Raw genomic sequence first — 18,981 nt, 5'->3', positions numbered from 1 at the left:
CTTTACCATTTGCTCAGGGTACAAAATGAATAACATTTGAGGAAAGCTACAAACATGTCTCGCTCTCTTCTCAACCAGTGCTATCCTCTCAGATTCTCAACCCTTATAACTGCCATATGATTTCTGTAAGCAATAAATAGTCTTACCCCTAAAGTAGTAAAGGAGTTTTGCTATTTGGGGAGCAAAATAACTGATGATGGTCGAAGTAGAGAGGATATCAAATGTAGACTGGCAATGGCAAGGAAAGCGTTTCTGAAGAAGAGAAATTTGTTAACATTGAGTATAGATTGAAATTTGTTAACATCGAGTATAGATTTAAGTGTCAAGAAGTCGTTCTGAAAGTATTTGTATGGAGTGTAGCCATGTATGGAAGTGAAACATGGATGATAAATAGTTTGGACAAGAAGAGAATAGAAGCTTTCGATATGTGGTGCTACAGAAGAATGCTGAAGATTAGATGGGTAGATCATATAACTAATGAGGAGGTATTGAATAGGATTGGGGAGAAGAGAAGTTTGTGGCACAACTTGACTAGAAGAAGGGATCAGATGGTAGGACATGTTCTGAGGCATCAAGGTGTCACCAATTTAGTATTGGAGGGCAGCGTGGAGGGTAAAAATCGTAGAGGGAGACCAAGAGATGAATACACTAAACAGATTCAGAAGGATGTAGGTTGCAGTAGGTACTGGAAGAAGAAGAAGCTTGCACAGGATAGAGTAGCATGGAGAGCTGCATCAAACCAGTCTAAAGGACTGAAGACCACAACAACAACAACCCCTACTGCCTTCAGAGTTTCATAGAGTGTATTCCAGTCAACATTGTCAGAAGCTATGTCTAAGTCTACAAATGCTATGAATGTAGATTTATTGTTCCTTAACCCATCTCTTAAGAGAAATTGTTGGGTCAGTATTGCCTTCCATATACCAAACTGATCTTCCCTGAGGTTGATTTCTACCAGTTTTTCCACTTTTTGTAAATCATTTGCAATAGTATTTTGCAACCATGACTTTTTAAACAGAGAGTTCAGTAATAATCATGCCTGTCGTCTGAGCCTTCCTTGATATCGTATTACTTCATCTTGAAATCTGAAAGTATTTTGCCTGTCTCATACATTCCACATGTCATATGGAATAGTTTTGTCATGGCTGGCTCTCCCAAAGATATCAGTAGCTTTAAAGGAATGTCATCTGCTTCAGGGGACTTGTTTCAACTTTGCTCTTCAAGCACTCTGTCAAATTATTCTCTCACTATCATTTTTCCCAATTCTTCTTCGTCTATGTCCTCTTCTTTTTCTATAATATTGCCTTCAGATTCATTTCTGTTGCATAGCTTCTCTATATACTCCTTCTACCTTTGAGCTTTCCCTTCTTTGCTTAGTACCGGTTTTCCATCTGAGGTCTGAATATTCATACAGTTGCTTTTCTCTTCTCCAAATATCTCTTTAATTTTCCTATGGGAGGTATCTTCTTTTTCCTAGTTATAAGTGCTTCTATAGCCTTTCATTTGTTCTCTAGTCATTCATGCTCAGCCATTTGGCACTTTCTGTCAGTCTCATCTTTTACACATATATGTTTCCTTTTGCCTGCTTCATTTTTATATTTCCTCATTTTATCAATTAAATTCAATATTTCATTTATTATTCAAAGATTTCTAGTACGCCTATACCTTGTCTTTTCACATATTTGATCCTCCACTAAATTCACTGTTTCATCTCTCAAAAGCTACTGTATTCTTTTCCCTTGTTTCAACCAGTCATTACATAATGCTCCTTCTGAAGCTTTCAGCAATCATTGATAATTTTTATCTATCTAGATCCTATCTCCTTGCTATCTTTTTGAAATTTCTTCAGTTTTAATCTGTAATTCATAAACTGTGGTCAGAGTACACATTTACCCCTGGAAATATCTTACAGCGCGATGTTCTATCAGGCAGTTTCCACATTCATTCCTTTCCCCCAGTCCACATTCTCCTACTACTTTTCCTTCTGTTCTTCTTCCTACTATCAAATTCCAGTCTCCCAACACAAATTTTCTTCTCCCTCAACTATCTGAATTATTTCATTTTTCTTCAATATCTTCAGTACCTTTGGAGTTAGTTATAAATTCGTACTACTTTGGTAGGTATTTTGGCTACAATAACATTTTCACTATGCTGTTCTTAGAGGCTTATCCACATTCCTATATTCTCCAAATTATTCTGGCCTGAACCTAGGGTAACATACTGTCCCCACATCCTTCGCCCAAAAGTTTCCACCCACTCTGTTCTATCATCTCCTCCCTATTCTCATCTCATACCCTCTTTGTTGGCTGCCCTCTCCCAATGCACCCGTCCATCTTTCCCAACTCCTCTCCTCTGGCATTCTAGTCACTGCACACTCCAGCAGACAGTGTTCCTCTCTTCTCCGCCCATTCACCACTACTGTGAATGAAAGCCAAGTTGCCGAAGTTGCTGGCAGTCATGTACGCATGAGGTGTGCTTGCTTGTGTGTACAAATGGTCTGTGTTTGTCTTTTGCTGATGAATGCTGTGGCTGAAAGCTTTATAAGTTTTAACTGTGCCTATCTGCAGTTTAACATTTTTATTTACAACAAGTAGCAATCTATCTTTTCCCATTTTGTTGACATTCTTACTTTTTTATTCATTATTAGACATACTATTTCATTAATACTACTTGATTTTGTATTTATAACCTTGTACTCACGTGACCAGAAGTCCAGTTCTTCCTGCCACCAAATTTCACAGATTTCCATCATATCTAATTTCAACCTCTCCATTTCCCTTTTTAAACTTTCTAACTACCAGCCTGATTAAGTAATCTAACATTCGATGCTCCAACCTGTAGAATACCAATTTTGCTCTTCCAGATGATAATTGCTCCCTGAGTAGTCCCCACCTGGAATCATAATGGGGGACTATTTTACCTCCAGATATTTTACTCAAAAGGACACCATCATCATTTACCATACAGTAGAGCTTCATTCCCTCAGGAAAAATAATGGTGTTGTTTCCTCTTGCTTTTAGCCATTTTCAATACACCACAGCAAGACCATGTAGACTGATGTTACAAGATCATATCAGTCAGTCTTACAGGCTGTTGTCCCTGCAACTGTTGGCATGGCTGCTGCCACTGTCTAGAAACTATACATTTGTCTGCCCTCTCAAGACTAGTATCAGAGATAACTTCACATTTCAGCATCACTCACAGGATGACAACTCCCTGTCGCCAATGAGTGGTCTCCCAAAACATCTTAATTAAATATTGAAAGTTATTCCCTTGGTGGTGTGTTGATGTCGAACAGAGAGACTGAGATATAACATTGCCCATCATGGCATCCTCATATAACTCAGTGAAGCAAAATATTATAGATTTCTTACTGTTCTTTCTACTCCACAATCATGAGACCAAAATGAGGATGGATGCACTGTCCACACTTCAACTGGATATATTCAGAACTACTACGTGAAACACTCATAACTAAGACCAAAGAGGCAAGACAGCTAGCTCACATGCATATCATGAACAGCAAGGAAACAGACCAAGAGCACTGTAACACAAAGCAACAGAGAGTGATGTACAGTCCAGGAGGCTTTACATGGATTTTTATGCTTGTACAGAAAAATAGAACTGTCAGAAAGTTACTAAAATGTTACTTTGGGCTGTATTGTATCCTTCATCACTTGCTGGATGTCACATACAAAGCTGAGCATGATGACACTTTATCAAGAAAACGAAAGCACAGAGACTTTGCTGATATCCTCCACATGACCCAACTACAGTCCAGAGGAAGAGACTGATGATGGGAAGTTCAAGGAAACTGAAGATCCACTTGACAATTGCGAAATTTCTACAGGAAGGGCTACATTCAATGCTCATCATAGTGAAGAGGATGTGATAGCATGACCAGACACTACGATCCACTAGCACTGTCATATAGGGGACCACTGACTACCTACAGATCCAGGGTGCTGCAGTCTGCTCCAGTGAGACCTTCTGAAGCAGCAGGTTGCACTTTCTTCAGGAGACAGAGGAATGCTGCAAGCTATGCTGTATGCAGTGTGGCATAAGGCTTTGTATCACTGAATGGTGTGTTGCAAATCACCATTTCTAATACAACCCCATCAGATACATTTCTGGAAGGTCTTTTTAATCTTTTTTAAAAAAAATACTCGTAGTTTCAGTAAATAGCAGCACTCTTTGTCCAAGAGATAGTTTCATTCCATTCTGACTGTGCATTGGTCTTCATGATAAACATGATTTCAGTGTTTCATGTTGTACTTCACTGCCAACCCCGCTTTCAGATTTGGACTAAATTCTGGTTGCTACATGATAATACTGGTGGTGAACTGTCATCTTCCTACACATATTTCATTGCTAGCTGCCAGAACTTCTCTTTCTGCTTTATCAAATCATTTACCTATATTAACAGAGAAACTTCACTTTTAGCACCTGTGCTCCATAGCCATAACTGTTAATGACTTGCTAACTTCCAACAGTCACTCTTGCTAAGACAGAAACTATCGCTTCCCCAGTACATTGTTTATGAAAGTATTTACAGTTTTTGTTTGTTGTTTGCTTTTCCACTCATTAGTGTTGAAGCTTACACCTATAATTATGTTTCACATTGTAAATTTGTGCAATAAAATATTAACTTTTCCAATAAACTGGTAACATTTCTAGAAATGTTTTGTGTAAGTGCACAAACTAACAAAAATAAACGAATAAATAAGGTTATAAATACCGTAGCAAATTATGTAATCATACTTATCACAGATGTATTATATGATTACCTGGAAATAATAACCCCTGTACTTTATTGAAATAAAAAAGTAATCATTGGCATAACATGTATTTTACACTGAAGATTAAGCACTGAAAAAAGATGGATCATAGCTCAATTCGATGAATGCAAACTTTTCTAGAGTTCTTAGGCGGCATGTGCTTTGCTCGTATTATGTAAAATGTCAAGCACATGACACAGTGCTCTGTAGTCAACTTCTAATCGGAGGCCACGTTCAATGCCAAAACACTTGGTTAGAATGTCAATTTCTTGACCAGAAAATGATGAAGCAATTCCCAGTACTGAAAAAACTTTGAACAGCTGCTCTTTTGATATTGTCCCAATGTTTGTAGGATCCCAGTCCTGAAAAAAAAAAGATATTAACAATAGGTATACTGAAATGCAATAAAAATTATCAACTGATTTGTTTCTGAATAAATAACAGAAATCACACTGCATCCTCAGATCACATATACTAAATATACTGTTAATACATTGGAATCTCATTAGTACACTTCTGAAAGGACCACAAATTTTGAACATCATAAGTGGGAAACACCTATTTTGGTATGATATGATTTTTCTGGTGATGAAAATGCATAACTAAAAGTAGCACATTTGGTGTAATATCCGATCTCATAATGCCGCACTTTCTGACATGCTGTATCAGTAAACTGTAATTCTAAACACACCTTTATGAGGATACATTTGAAATATCACACCCAGAAATTCAAAATTATGCATTATTATACAAGAAACAAAAATATTTCAAATACAGCAACATTGGCAAATCCAAGCTGCCGGAGTCCACACATGTACACTTAAGCCAAGAGCCAAATGGAATACAGGTATATCATGTGATGCAGTAACATAGCTTCTAGCCTTCAAAATATGAACCCATACTTTAGGAAATATCTTACAGACTCAGATCACCATTTAATTTCAAATTGAGTTGATTTTTCATACGGTATATGTACCTGTGTGTACAGTATATGTGAATCACATTAACCTCTAATTTCCATTTTCCTGTGGATAACAATTCCAATACTCATGTATAACTCATAAAATATAACATTATGTATAAATAAAGTAACTGGTTAATAGAGGGATACCACCACCTAAAACAATTTGAATATAAAAAAATGAAATGATCGTATGGCATTGTTGGCAGGGAGGCCCCATGCCGGGAAGTTCTGTAGCTATATTGCAAGTCCTTTTTAGTTAACGCCATTTCGGTGACTTGCGACTCAATGATGATGAAATGATGATGAAGAACACAAAACACCCAGTCATCACGAGGCAGAGAAAATCCCTGACGCTGCTGGGAATCGAACCCAGAACCCCGTGCGCGGGAAGCAAGAACACTACCACAAGACCACGAGCTGGGTACTAACAATTTGAATAAATGAAGAACAAATAAATATAAACCCGATGTGTGACAATTTCATTTATTCATAAAGGTAGGGTTTACAAAGATGTTCTTAATTGAAAGGAAAATTATTCATTTCACTTTTTCCCATTAGTGAACCACTACAGACCATACAGACTGTCATTGCTAAAACTATTGGTATACTGTACATATTAACCTAACTACACTACAATGCATAATCCTATCTTCAAAGGTGTTTGAAAACATATCAATTGCTGCTTTTTTCTTCTGTCTGAATTTTAATATCATATCATTTATCTTTGTTAATGTATTCAACACTTCTTCATCAAGTGAAAAGCTTAACATAAAATGTTTAATTGTATCCATGGCTTCGCTGGCTTTCGACATAGTAGGAACTGGCAAAGGTGCTGTTTCATCCATGTCTTCAATTTCTTGTTTCTCTGTCATTTGCTCCTGCAACACTTCGCCAGTTGTCCTGCACTGACAGATGGCAACACCTTTATCATACTCAACATAAGCAGTGAAGCTAAACCATGTGGTATTTTCATCTTGCCCCATTATCTGCTGCCATAGTTCAGCTGCAATTTCATAGTTTTCTGACATTATGTCTTCTTATGTGATTTCATTGTTTTCTGACGTGATCTCTCCTGTAAGTGCCAGTATCTGATTAAGGGCAGCCATCTGAAAACAGTTTGATATTGTGCTTTCTTGCATAGATTACTACACATTTCTCACAAAATGCATAGCATTCAAGATCATCCCTTTTCTTGTTGTACAATGAAGACAGGTCAGCTTCTTCTGTAAAATAATTCTTCTGTATTTTTGTTTCAGGCATTTTATAATGCCTTGGTCAAGTGGCCTGGAAAATAAAGAAAATGATTTTTTTTGCATCTGGCACCCAAGCATCCCAGGCAGGCAAATATTCTTCAAATATACATGGTATACATAAAGTCGGGGAACACTTTCAATTATTTATTGCACAAGATCCAAACATAATACCGATATCATCCATATGTCATTCTGAAGAGAAACCCTTTAAGGTTTTTTTTTCATGTATACCACCACAGGGTAGTTTGGGAATTTGCCAGTAGTCAGCGCTAGTCGCAAACATGGCAAGTTCAGGTGCAGAGCAAGCTTTCTGTGTGTTGGAGTTCAACAAAAACAAGCATGCTACAGCTGTTCAACAGATGTTTAGAACCAAGTACAGTAAGAAGCCTCCAACAAGGAAGTCCATTTACGACTGGCACAACAGATTTGTTATGATAGGTTGCTTGTGCCCGGCAAGAGAAGTGGATGTCCCAATGTGAGTGAAGTGAATGTGGAGCGCGTATGAGAGACAGTCATAAGGAGTCCAAAGAAATCTGTGTGTTGTACATCCCATGAACTCGAAATGGCTCCAGTGACACTGCAGAAAGTCCTGCAACAGAAGCTGTCTATGAAACCATTAAAATTGGAGCGGCATTGATGGATCAGCCATGCTACAGAAGGGGACAGCTGTTTCATGAAATGGCCTCCACGATCACCAGATCTCATTACATGTGATTTTTTTTCTGTGAGGGCACATTAAATATCTAGTGTATGTACAGCCTCTACCACGTAATGTAGGAGAGCTCCGGGAGAGAATATGGGAAGCAACTGCCACAGTCGACAATGCCATGCTGGGACGGGTATGGCAAGAATTTGATTACCATATTGAGGTCTGCCAGGTCACTCATGGCTCGCATATTGAATGTTTGTAAATAAAAAAATAAAAAAATAAAAAAAACTTTCAAAGTTTCTCTTTGAAATTCAATATGTATGACATCTGTACAATGTTTAGTTCTTATGCAATAAATAACTGAAAGTGTTCCCCGACCTTACGTACACCCTGTACTTCTTGTTACCCTTGCATTCAAGTTGTTGTTGTTGTGGCCTTCAGTCCTGAGAATGGTTTGATGCACCTCTCCATGCTACTCTATCCTGTGCAAGCTTCTTCATCTCCCAGTACCTACTGCAACCTTCATCCTTCTGAATCTGCTTAGTGTATTCATCTCTTGGTCTCCCTCTACAATTTTTACCCTCCACGCTGCCCTCCAGTACTAAATTGGTGATCCCTTCATGCCTCAGAACATGTTGTGCCACAAACTCCTCTTCTCCCCAATTCTTTTCAGTACCTCCTCATTAGTTATGTGATCTACCCATCTAATCTTCAGCATTCTTCTGTAGCACCACATTTCGAAAGCTTCTATTCTCTTCTTGTCCAAACAATTTATCATCCATGTTTCACTTCCACACATGGCTACACTCCACACAAATACTTTCAGAAACGACATCCTGACACTTAAATCTATACTCGATGTTAACAAATTTCTCTTCTTCAGAAACGCTTTCCTTGCCATTGCCAGTCTACATTTTATATCCTCTCTACTTCAACCATCATCAGTTATTTTTCTCCCCAAATAGTAAAATTCCTTTACTACTTTAAGTGTCTCATTTTCTAATCTAATTCCCTCAGCATCACCCGAATTAATTCGACTACATTCCATTATCCTTGTTTTGCTTTTGTTGATGTTCATCTTATACCCTCCTTTCAAGACACTGTCCATTCTGTTCAACTGCTCTTCCAAGTCCTTTGTTCTCTCTGACAGAATTACAATGTCATCGGCGAACCTCAAAGTTTTTATTTCTTCTCCATGGATTTTAATACCTCCTTCGAACTTTTCTTTTGTTTCCTTTACTGCTTGCTCATAATACAGATTCAATAACATCGGAGATAGGCTATCACCTTGTCTCACTCCCTTCCCAGCCACTGCTTCCCTTTCGTGTCCCTCGCCTCTTATAACTGCCATCTGGTTTCTGTACAAATTGTAAATAGCCTTTTGCTCCCTGTATTTTACCCTTGCCACATTCGGAATTTGAAAGAGAGTATTCCAGTCAATATTGTCAAAAGCTTTCTCTAAGTTTACAAATGCTAGAAACCTAGGTTTGCCTTTCCTTAATCTTTCTTCTAAGATAAGTCATAGGGTCAGTATTGTGTCACATGTTCCAACATTTCTATGGAATCCAAACTGATCTTCCCCAAGGTTGGCTTCTACCAGTTTTTGCATTCATCTGTAAAGAATTCGCATTAGTATTTTGCAGCTGTGACTTATTAAACTGATAGTTTGGTAATTTTCACATCTGTCAACACCTGCTTTCTTTGGGATTGGAATTATTATATTCTTCTTGAAGTTTGAGGGGATATCACCTGTCTCATACATCTTGCTCACCAGATGGTAGAGTTTTGTAAGGACTGGCTCTCCCAAGGCCGTCAGTAGTTCTAATGGAATGTTGTCTACTCCCGGGGCCTTGTTTCAACTTAGGTCTTTCGGTGCTCTGTCAAACACTTCACGCAGTATCACATCTCCAATTTCATCTTCATCTACCTCCTCTTCCATTTCCGTAATGTTGTCCTCAAGAACATCACCCCTGTATAGACCCTCTATACACTCCTTCCACCTTTCTCGTTCCCCTTCTTTGCTTAAAACTGGGTTTCCATCTGAGCTCTTGATATTCATGCAAGTGGTTCTCTTTTCTCCAAAGATCTCTTTAATTTTCCTTTAGGCAGTATCCATCTTACCCCTTGTGAGATAAGCATCTACATCCTTACATTTGTCCTCTAGCCATCCCTGCTTAGCCATTTTGCACTTCCTATCGATCTCGTTTTTGAGACATTTGTATTCCTTTTTGCCTGCTTCACTTACTGCATTTTTGTATTTTCTCCTTTCATCAGTTAGATTCATTATTTCTTCTGTTACCCAAGGATTTCTACTAGCCCTCATCTTTTTACATACTTGATCCTCTGCTGCCTTCACTATTTCATTACTCAAAGCTACCCATTCTTCTTCTACTGTATTTCTTTCCTCCATTCCTGTCAATTGTTCCCTTATGCTCTCCCTGAAACTCTGTACAACCTCTGGTTCTTTCAGTTTATCCAGGTCCCATCTCCTTAAATTCCCACCTTTTTGCAGTTTCTTCTGTTTTCATAACCAATAGATTGCGGTCAGAGTCCACATCTGCCCCTGGAAATGTCTTACAATTTAAAATCTGGTTCCTAAATCTCTGTCATACCATTATACAGGGTGTTACAAAAAGGTATTGCCAAACTTTCAAGAAACATTCCTCAGACACAAAGATAGAAAATATGTGGTGGACATGTCCAGAAACGCTTACTTTCCATGTTAGAGCTCATTTTATTACTTCTCTTCATATCACATTAATCATGGAATGGAAACACACAGCAACAAAACGTACTAGTGTGACTTCAAACATGTCCTCCATTAGCGAGGATACATGCATCCACACTCCGTCGCATGGAATCCCTGATGTGCTGATGCAGCCCTGGAGAATTGCGTATTGTATCACAGCTGTCCACAATATGAGCACAAAGAGTCTACATTTGGTACCGGTGTTGCATAGACAAGAGCTTTCAAATTCCCCCATAAATGAAAGTCAAGAGGGTTGAGGTCAGGAGAGCGTGGAGGTCATGGAATTGGTCCACCTCCACCAATCCATCAGTCACCAAATCTGTTCTTGAGATGCGTACGAACACTTCGACTGAAATGTGCAGGAGCTCCATCGTGCATGAACCACATGTTGTGTCGTACTTGTAAAGGCACATGTTCTAGCAGCACAGGTAGAGTACCCCGTATGAAATCGTGATAACGTGCTCCATTGAGCATACGTGGAAGAACATGGGGCCCAATCAAGACATCACCAACAATGCCTGCCCAAACTTTCACAGAATATCTGTGTTGATGATGTGATTGCACAATTGCGTGCGGATTCTTGGCAGGCCACACATGTTGACTGTGAAAATTTACAATTTGATCACATTGGAATGAAGCCTCATCCGTCAAGAGAACATTTGCAATGAAATGAGGATTGACACATTGTTGGATGAAACATTCAGAGAAGTGTACACGTGGAGGCCAATCAGCTGCTGATAGTACCTGCACACGCTGTACATGGTATGGAAACAACTGGTTATCCCATAGCACTCTCCATACATGGCCAACATTACCTTGTACAGCAGCAACTTCTCTGATGCTGACATTAGGGTTATCGTCAACTGCACAAATTATTGCCTCATCAATTGAAGGTGTCCTCATCGTTCTAGGTCTTCCCCAGTCGCAAGTCAGAGGCTGGAATGTTCCATGCTCCCTAAGACACCAATCAATTGCTTTGAACGTCTTCCTGTTGGGACACCTTCATCCTGGAAATCTGTCTCAATACAAACGTAACACACCACGACTATTGCCCTGTGCTAATCCATACATCAAATGGGCATCTGCCAACTCCGCATTTGTAAACATTGCACTGACTGCAAAACTACGTTCATGATGAACACTAACCTGTTGATGCTACGTGCTGATGTGCTTGATGCTAGTACTGTAGAGTAATGAGTCGCATGTCAACACAAGCACCGAAGTCAACATTACCTTCCTTCAATTGGGCCAACTGGTGGTGAATCGCGGAAGTACCGTACATACTGATGAAACTAAAATGTGCTCTAACATGGAAATTAAGCGTTTCTGGACACATGTCCACATAAAATCTTTTCTTTATTTGTGTGTGAGGAACGTTTCCTGAAAGTTTGGCCGTACCTTTTTGTAACACCCTGTATAATATATCTGAAACCTTCTAGTATCTCCAGGGTTCTTCCACGTATACGACCTTCTTTCATTATTCATGAAGCAAGTGTTAGCTATAATTAAGTTATGCTCTGTGCAAAATTCTACCAGGCGGCTTCCTCTTGGATTTTTCAGCCTCAGTCCATATTTGCCTACTACATTTCCTTCTCTTCCTTTCCCTACTGTTGAATTCCAGGCACACATGACTATTAAATTTTTGTCTTCCTTCACTACCTGAATAATTTCTTTTATCTCATCATACATTTCATCAATTTCTTCATCATCTGCAGAGCTAGTTGGCATACAAACTTGTACTACTGTAGTACGCGTGGGTTCAATTTCTATCTTGGCCACAATAATGCGTTCACTATGCTGTTTGTAGTAGCTTAGCCACACTCCTATTTTTTTATTCATTATTAAACCTACTCCTCCATTACCCCTATTTGATTTTGTATTTATAACTCTGTATTTACCTGACCAAAGTCTTGTTCCTCCTGCCACTGCACTTCACTAATTCCCACTATATCTAACTTTAACCTATCCATTTCCCTTTTTAAATTTTCTAACCTACCTGCCTGATTAAGGGATCTGACATTCCACGCTCCAATCCATAGAATGACAGTTTTCTTTCTCCTGATATTTGCATTGCCAATAACCAGTGGCACCAACTTTTCTGTTCTGCTTCCATTGCAACATAACAGAACAGTTGGCCACTCTTTGCCAAATTTTCTGCCATGGCATGTCTCTCCCGTGAACTCAAGGGTTTTGTCAAGCAGAGGATAAAACAATACGCCTGTTTTGTCTACGTTAAAAATTTCATTGGAACTGTACCTCTCAATGACGGAAGAGTATTTTTCCATGACTCAACAGTTTCCAGCCTCACCTCAAACACATTTATACACTAAATTGTGTCAGCTTGTAAACCTTTTGATCCAACCACCAGATGCTTTGAAATCTTCAATTCCTGGCTTGTGTGTCAAAAATGTAGCTTTAGCACGACCACTGTGCCATCAACTGGAATGTTCACTGTGCAAGCTTCCTTAAACCACTTCCGTAGGACAGTTTCCAGTTCTGGAAATGGAATCTCATCCAAATGTTTTCTTTTAGTGTTTCCTCCTTCCAGACATGCAGTTTCTATTATTTTTTCCTTGCTCACCATCATATAAAATGTTCACAGGTGCAATATCATGTGTGCACTTTTGTCCACTTCCTGAATAATGTTCCACTTTTCTTCATTGGTGAACTTCCTCACTATCTCCTCATCACTACACTTTTTGACACACAAAAAAAATAATCCACTGAGAGTTAATCAAACACTGAAATCATGCTATACTGTACGCAAAAAAAAAGGCCACCTGAGTTATGTGTGATTTGTGTATGTTTGACTGCAACAACACCACTTCTGCCTTTGATCAGCACTTACTGATAGGTAGCAAGTCATCAGAGCTACTGTCAGCATACATGAACTATAGTACTCTACTATACTTCCACGTGTCAGATTGGTCATTTCTACTACAGCTTGTGATGTGCACAGTTTCCAGCACTAAAAACACTGCCAAATTTGAACACACTAAGTGAGGAGAGAGATTGTATAAAAATGAGTCATGTTAACATGCATTTAATGTAATTGAGACTGGGACTTCCAAAAATTGACATACTATACAGAAAAATGCAGTATTGAGGAATGTACTAATGAGATTCCACTGTAATCTAAAAGATGATTGCTTGAAGTGAAAGGTTAAAAGTCATGTTAATTTTTGTTAAAGTAATAAAAACATCATGCCCACCACTATTATAATTCTTTTAAAAATTTCAGTTTCAATTTTTAAAGGCTTTACTTCACAGCAAAATCACTGAGAAATGAATCAGATCTGAAAAACTGAAGAAGTATCAGAAAAGGGAAACAACTGACAGCTCTAACATTTGTAGCAATAATTCAGATATGCAAAAGGTATTATATAAGATTATCATCAAGAGAACAAAGTAATATGTAACTGAACAAAAGAAATATGGGTTAAAAGACACAGGTACAAATTTAAAACACCGACAAAAGCTAGAATTCTGGTAGCATAGTAGTCACGCCTTCAGACTGTCTCAAATATAGTCCCTCCTTAGTTAATTATGGAAATATATGATATATTAATTGAAGAAGTTGCCATTTACTGAGAAAGTGTTTACAGCTGAGGAAAAGAAAACAGTAAGGAAAATATGGAATATATGATATTTTCTATTATGCATTATTTATTTAAAAACCAAAGAAATATTTTTGTTCCAGTAAGATAACTGTCATTAACCAGATCATCTATGACACAATTTATATTATATTTTGGCCACAGAACACTATTCACAGTAACCCTGTAGTCTGAGAATATGGCACTTGCTTCTGGTGATGCATGTACACCATGTATTTTTATTTACAAGCTAAGCTGTAAGAATATATTTCTGTTGGCAAATGTTCTAAGCTAGAATTTCATCAGACTCTATCACAGATAATTGTAATTTAGTCTTTCCATTATGTAAGTGCGGTGCATCCTGTCTGCAAATACCACCACATAACAACTACTTGGAACCTTGTATTATCATCCGTACAGACTTAACTTTCACAGATATCTTCTTCCAGGAAGTCTGAAACTTTCCATTGTCACCTAATATTTTTGTCAATGTTATTTAACTAAATAAGGTCATACTTTGCAAGGTTCCTCTCAGTTTTGCTGCTATAATGGCATTCCTTTAGAGTGTTCTGTTTACGATTTCTATTCTTTTACCCTCCTCTCTCACTCTCTCTCTCTCTCTCTCTCTCTCTCTCTCTCTCTCTCTCTCTCTCTCTCTCTCCAAGAATAACTTTCACTCAAAGCATTCATACAGAGAGGCATTAATATTTCACAGACCATCTAAAATTTTTGTGTGCAACCTCTCATCTCACATGTGCTTATTATAGTTACTGCCTTGCTATATACCAATAACAGTAGGTAAAGATATGCCTGTCACTGAACTTCCTTTTGGCACATTCCAAACTGATATATGACCTCCTTTTCTCAAATAGTATGCCAAAAGCTTCAGTGTGATTGCTGCTAAAGTCATGTGTTTGTCAGGGGAAGTTTTGAGAACAGAGTTTTATTAATTGCTTTCTGCTGTCTTCATCTGGCTTTGAGCTGTTGGTGTTGAAGTGAGTACATATGCAAAAAATTTTAACGAATTTCACAGTGAGGGACTGTAAAAGCAACATGCATGTTATGTTTTTCCATAAATGAAGAAAGAAGTTCAAAGAAAGATTTACATTGCTTTATAAAATATCGTACAGAAAGAACTGCATGAACTGTATGCTTCACTAAATCTGGTTTCAAACATTTTAAAATGGAAATTTTTTCAGCAATGAAACACTGCAGTATGGATGATCTTTCACATCAATAGATAATAGCTATATGGAGAGTCTTTAAGAAGTGCAATGCATCAGCTGGGATCAGAAACTTGTTTCATCTTTTGTGTCATATATATCCTTCCTGCTAACCCCAGTGCTTCCAAACCCAGGCAATGGTAACTAACTATCCAGTGCACATTGTTTGTACAGTCTCATTGAATGTGTGATCTTATTTTCCTTACTACCAAATTTTTCTTCACAATTCTTCCCCCACCCCTCCCTTTTCCTCATGTATACTTTCTTTTTCTATTTTCTGTATTATGTATAATCATTATATCCCCCTCTCCCCCTTTTCTTATTATGTCCCACTTCACCTGGTTCCCATATTTTTTTGTTTTACTTTTCTCTCCTCTTCATTTTGTTATCTTTCAAATCCATTTCCTTTGAGTTTAAGCATCATCTTCAAATTAGCAATTACCAACATCCTACTATTAATAATAGTTCAGACATTCAACCTTGATTGATAGTCCAGAATTATTGTGTAATCATTTCCTCTTCATTAATATCTTGGTTGGTCTATAATTCAGATAAAATTTTCATCTTTTCAATAATTATACATTAAACCTTTTTTTTTTTTTTTACCTCTCGTTTTTGACCTGACAGAAAGTGTTGCAAGCAAGTATGTAATTTTTTATTTTTCTTATTTTTATGTTTGACATTCAAATAACATTGGTTTCTGTGTCACTGACAACTACATTTCTGTCATGGATATTATTAGTACTGGATTTTTACATTAATTTTGAATAGAAATAAACCACTTCTTTACAAATTAACAAAAAAAGGAAGAAGATAGATTGCTACTGACCTTAAAGGTGACATGTTGAGTTGCAGGCAGGCACAACAGGAGGACTGTTACACATTTAGCTTTCAGGTGAAGCCTTCATCAGAAAACGAAACACACACACACACACATTCATTCAAACAAGCAAGTACATCTCACGCACACATGACTGACATCTCTGGTAGCACAGACCAGCATGCAACTGTCATGTTGAATGGAAGCAGTAGTCTGGAGGGGTCAGGGAAGGGGAAGGGATAGGAGGGGACAGGTAAGGGAGTAAAGAACACAGCCTGGCAGAGCAAGCAGGGACTAGAAGGAGACATGACAAGACTGTCACCTGGTGCAGCATCAGGCGGCTGTGGAGCAGCCAAGTTAGGGAGAGGGGAGAGGACCAGGAGTGGAAAAGGAGAGGAGCAGGGAATGGGACTTATGGGTCAGTGCATTGGCACAGCACACAAAGTGGTGAGGGGGTATGAACAGGAAGGAGGTGACAGGGCAGAAGAGGTGGAAACTGTTGGATGGAGGATTGGGGTAGCAAGTTACCTTAGGTTGAGGGTGGGATGATTTCAGGATCAGAGAAAGTACCGTAAGGATAACTCCTGTCTGTGCTGTTTCAAAAAGGTGCTGGTGGACTGCAGGATCCAGTTTTCTAAACTTCGTAGATGGGAGTTATCATAACAATAAATACCCCACTCAAAACCATCCCTGCCTCAACCTAAGATAACCTACTGACCCCAGAGCCTCCACCTAACAGTTTCACCACCTCTGGCCTATCACTGTCTTCATACTGATATCCCCTCACCTCTCAGTGTTCCACCCTCTGACAACACACCCACCTGTCATTCCCTTTCCCTGCTCCTCTCCTTTTCCGCTCCCCATTTTCCTCCCCCTTCTCCCTCTCCACACTTTCTAATCCACAGCCTACCAGCACTGTGCCTGGTGGCAGTCTTGTCATGCCTCCTTCTAGTTCCTGCTCACACCACCAGACACCACTTCCCTCTACACCCTTTTAGCCCTTACCCTTTCCTGTCACCTTCAGACTGCTGCTTCTGTTCAACATGACAGTTGCATTCCATTCTGCTTTTGTGAATTAATTTGTGTGTGTGTGTGTGTATGTGTGTGTGTGTGTGTGTGTGTGTGTGTGTGTGTGTGTGTGTGTGTTTTTCTTTTTGTTGTGCCTGCCTGCGGCTCAGTGTGTCATCATTACAGTGAGTAGTGATCTGTTTTTTTTTTTTTTTTTTTTTTTTTTTTTTTTTTTTTTTTTTTTTTTTTTTTTTACATTGTTGATATTCTAACATGGAGGTTCCATTCCTTCTAAATTACTTGGGTATATATATGCAGCAAAGGTTTCCAGGTAAAATATGAGCAAAGTTGTGAGACAGTAACATAAATCCCATGAATTGTCAAGCTCAAAACATTCTCAAATGTGGGCATTTAACCATAAATATTTCAATTACAAGACTATAGAGTTTATCAGCCTTTGGTGAATTACCTTAAAAGCTGAAATAAAGTTGTATTCATTATGCCTTGCCAGCCGCTCAAGAACACGTATAACCATCTGCCGTTCCTCAAAATTTAGGAAATTGTGATCACCATCATTAATTGCCAGATGCTGAATTGGAGTAATTGTAGGTGCTCTTTGAAGTCCTGCCTGGGTAACAGCTTCTTCAACTGCTTCAACCAGACGAAGATACTCTACAAATCCTGGTTGCTTAGGGCTTGCAAATCTGTGGAAGGGTATTCCAACAAAAATAAAAAACAACTGCAACTTCTTCTGCAAAAGACAGTCACTATATACCTTTGAAAGCTCTTATTTAAAGAACAAAACATACAAGAATGTTGATTTCTAATTGAAAATTGCTGTTTACACCACTCATGTAGTTGCTCACACAAATAACTGTTAGCATTCAAAAAATTAGCTAAATGTCAAAATAGTAATGGTAAGTTCAATTAATTAGTCCTCTTTGCAAAACTAAATTATCATTTAGATTGGATGGGAAGTGAACTGGGAATAAATCAGTGAAGTAGCTATTATAGTTGCAGCTGAATGTTCTGTTATCTTCATTTATTCACCATTAATGACAATTATTATTATTTAGAATCTGTCAAAAAAATGGTTCAAATGGCTCTGAGCACTATGGGACTTAACATCTATGGTCATCAGTCCCCTAGAACTTAGAACTACTTAAACCTAACTAACTTAAGGGCATCACGCAACGCCCAGTCATCACAAGGCAGAGAAAATCCCTGACCCCGCCAGGAATCGAATCTGGGAACCCAGGCATGGGAAGCGAGAACGCTACCGCACGACCACAAGCTGTGGACAGAACCTGTCAAGAACACCTTTTTTGTTATATTTAAAGTGGCTACAATGTTTCTAATTATAAACTTTGAAAATTATTAAAAGAAGTAATTTAATAGGGACTGAGATGCATCTGCTGCAATTAGAACCTACAATTCAAAAATTAAAACACAAAAGAATTAGTGACATTAGCTGCCAGTTGGCACTGATTTAAATCAATGGGAAAAGTTGAAAATATGTGCCACAATGAGACCTGAACCCGGGTCTCCTGCTTACTATTCACATGCACTGGCCAGTGTTCCACTGGGACACAGTGGTGATCACCACCACACACACTGCAATAACATGCCTCCCATCAGACCCAAATTCTCAACTTGTTCACACATTACTAATGCAGCCCCCATTGCCCACTATCCTCATTACTCACAGCACTTTGCCAATTCCCATAAGAGTTTGAGCATGGTGTGCATGCTCACTGAAGTGATCAACTGGCAGACTAACCATAAATATATGTAGTGTCTGTTCTTTCAGGCATTTCAAGGACGGCCTGTGCAGTCACAACAACACCTGCATTCGGATGGTGCAATGGTCAGCACATCTGCCTAGCAAGCAGAAGACCTGGGTTCAAATCTCAGTTCGGCACAAGTTTTCACCCTTCCCCA

The 18,981-nt window shown here is 38.6% G+C and overlaps 1 protein-coding gene and 1 non-coding gene across 5 annotated transcripts in view; one reads left to right on the top strand and one right to left on the bottom strand.

The window, feature by feature from the left end:
* Positions 1-4,827: 4,827 nt before the first annotated feature.
* LOC126354919 (uncharacterized) overlaps positions 4,828-18,981 on the bottom strand; it is a 514,129-nt gene continuing 499,975 nt past the window's right edge. For 3 of the 4 annotated variants that reach the window (XM_050005014.1, XM_050005027.1, XM_050005028.1), the window contains 2 exons: positions 17,510-17,744; positions 4,828-5,140 (listed from right to left, as the gene is read on the bottom strand). In XM_050005014.1, the coding sequence (XP_049860971.1) occupies positions 4,925-5,140; positions 17,510-17,744 (451 nt within the window). In that variant the 3' untranslated portion in view covers positions 4,828-4,924. The remainder of the gene's footprint in view (positions 5,141-17,509; positions 17,745-18,981) is intronic. The other variant, XM_050005024.1, reaches the window with a different exon arrangement.
* Trnaa-agc (transfer RNA alanine (anticodon AGC)) lies at positions 18,888-18,962 on the top strand. Its single transcript has one exon. It is a non-coding gene; the product is annotated as a tRNA-Ala (tRNA).

Source organism: Schistocerca gregaria, chromosome 1 (assembly GCF_023897955.1).
Source record: "Schistocerca gregaria isolate iqSchGreg1 chromosome 1, iqSchGreg1.2, whole genome shotgun sequence".
Lineage (NCBI taxonomy): Eukaryota > Metazoa > Arthropoda > Insecta > Orthoptera > Acrididae > Schistocerca > Schistocerca gregaria.
Note: the sequence above shows the minus strand (reverse complement) of the source record. Positions and strands in the feature narration are given on the sequence as shown.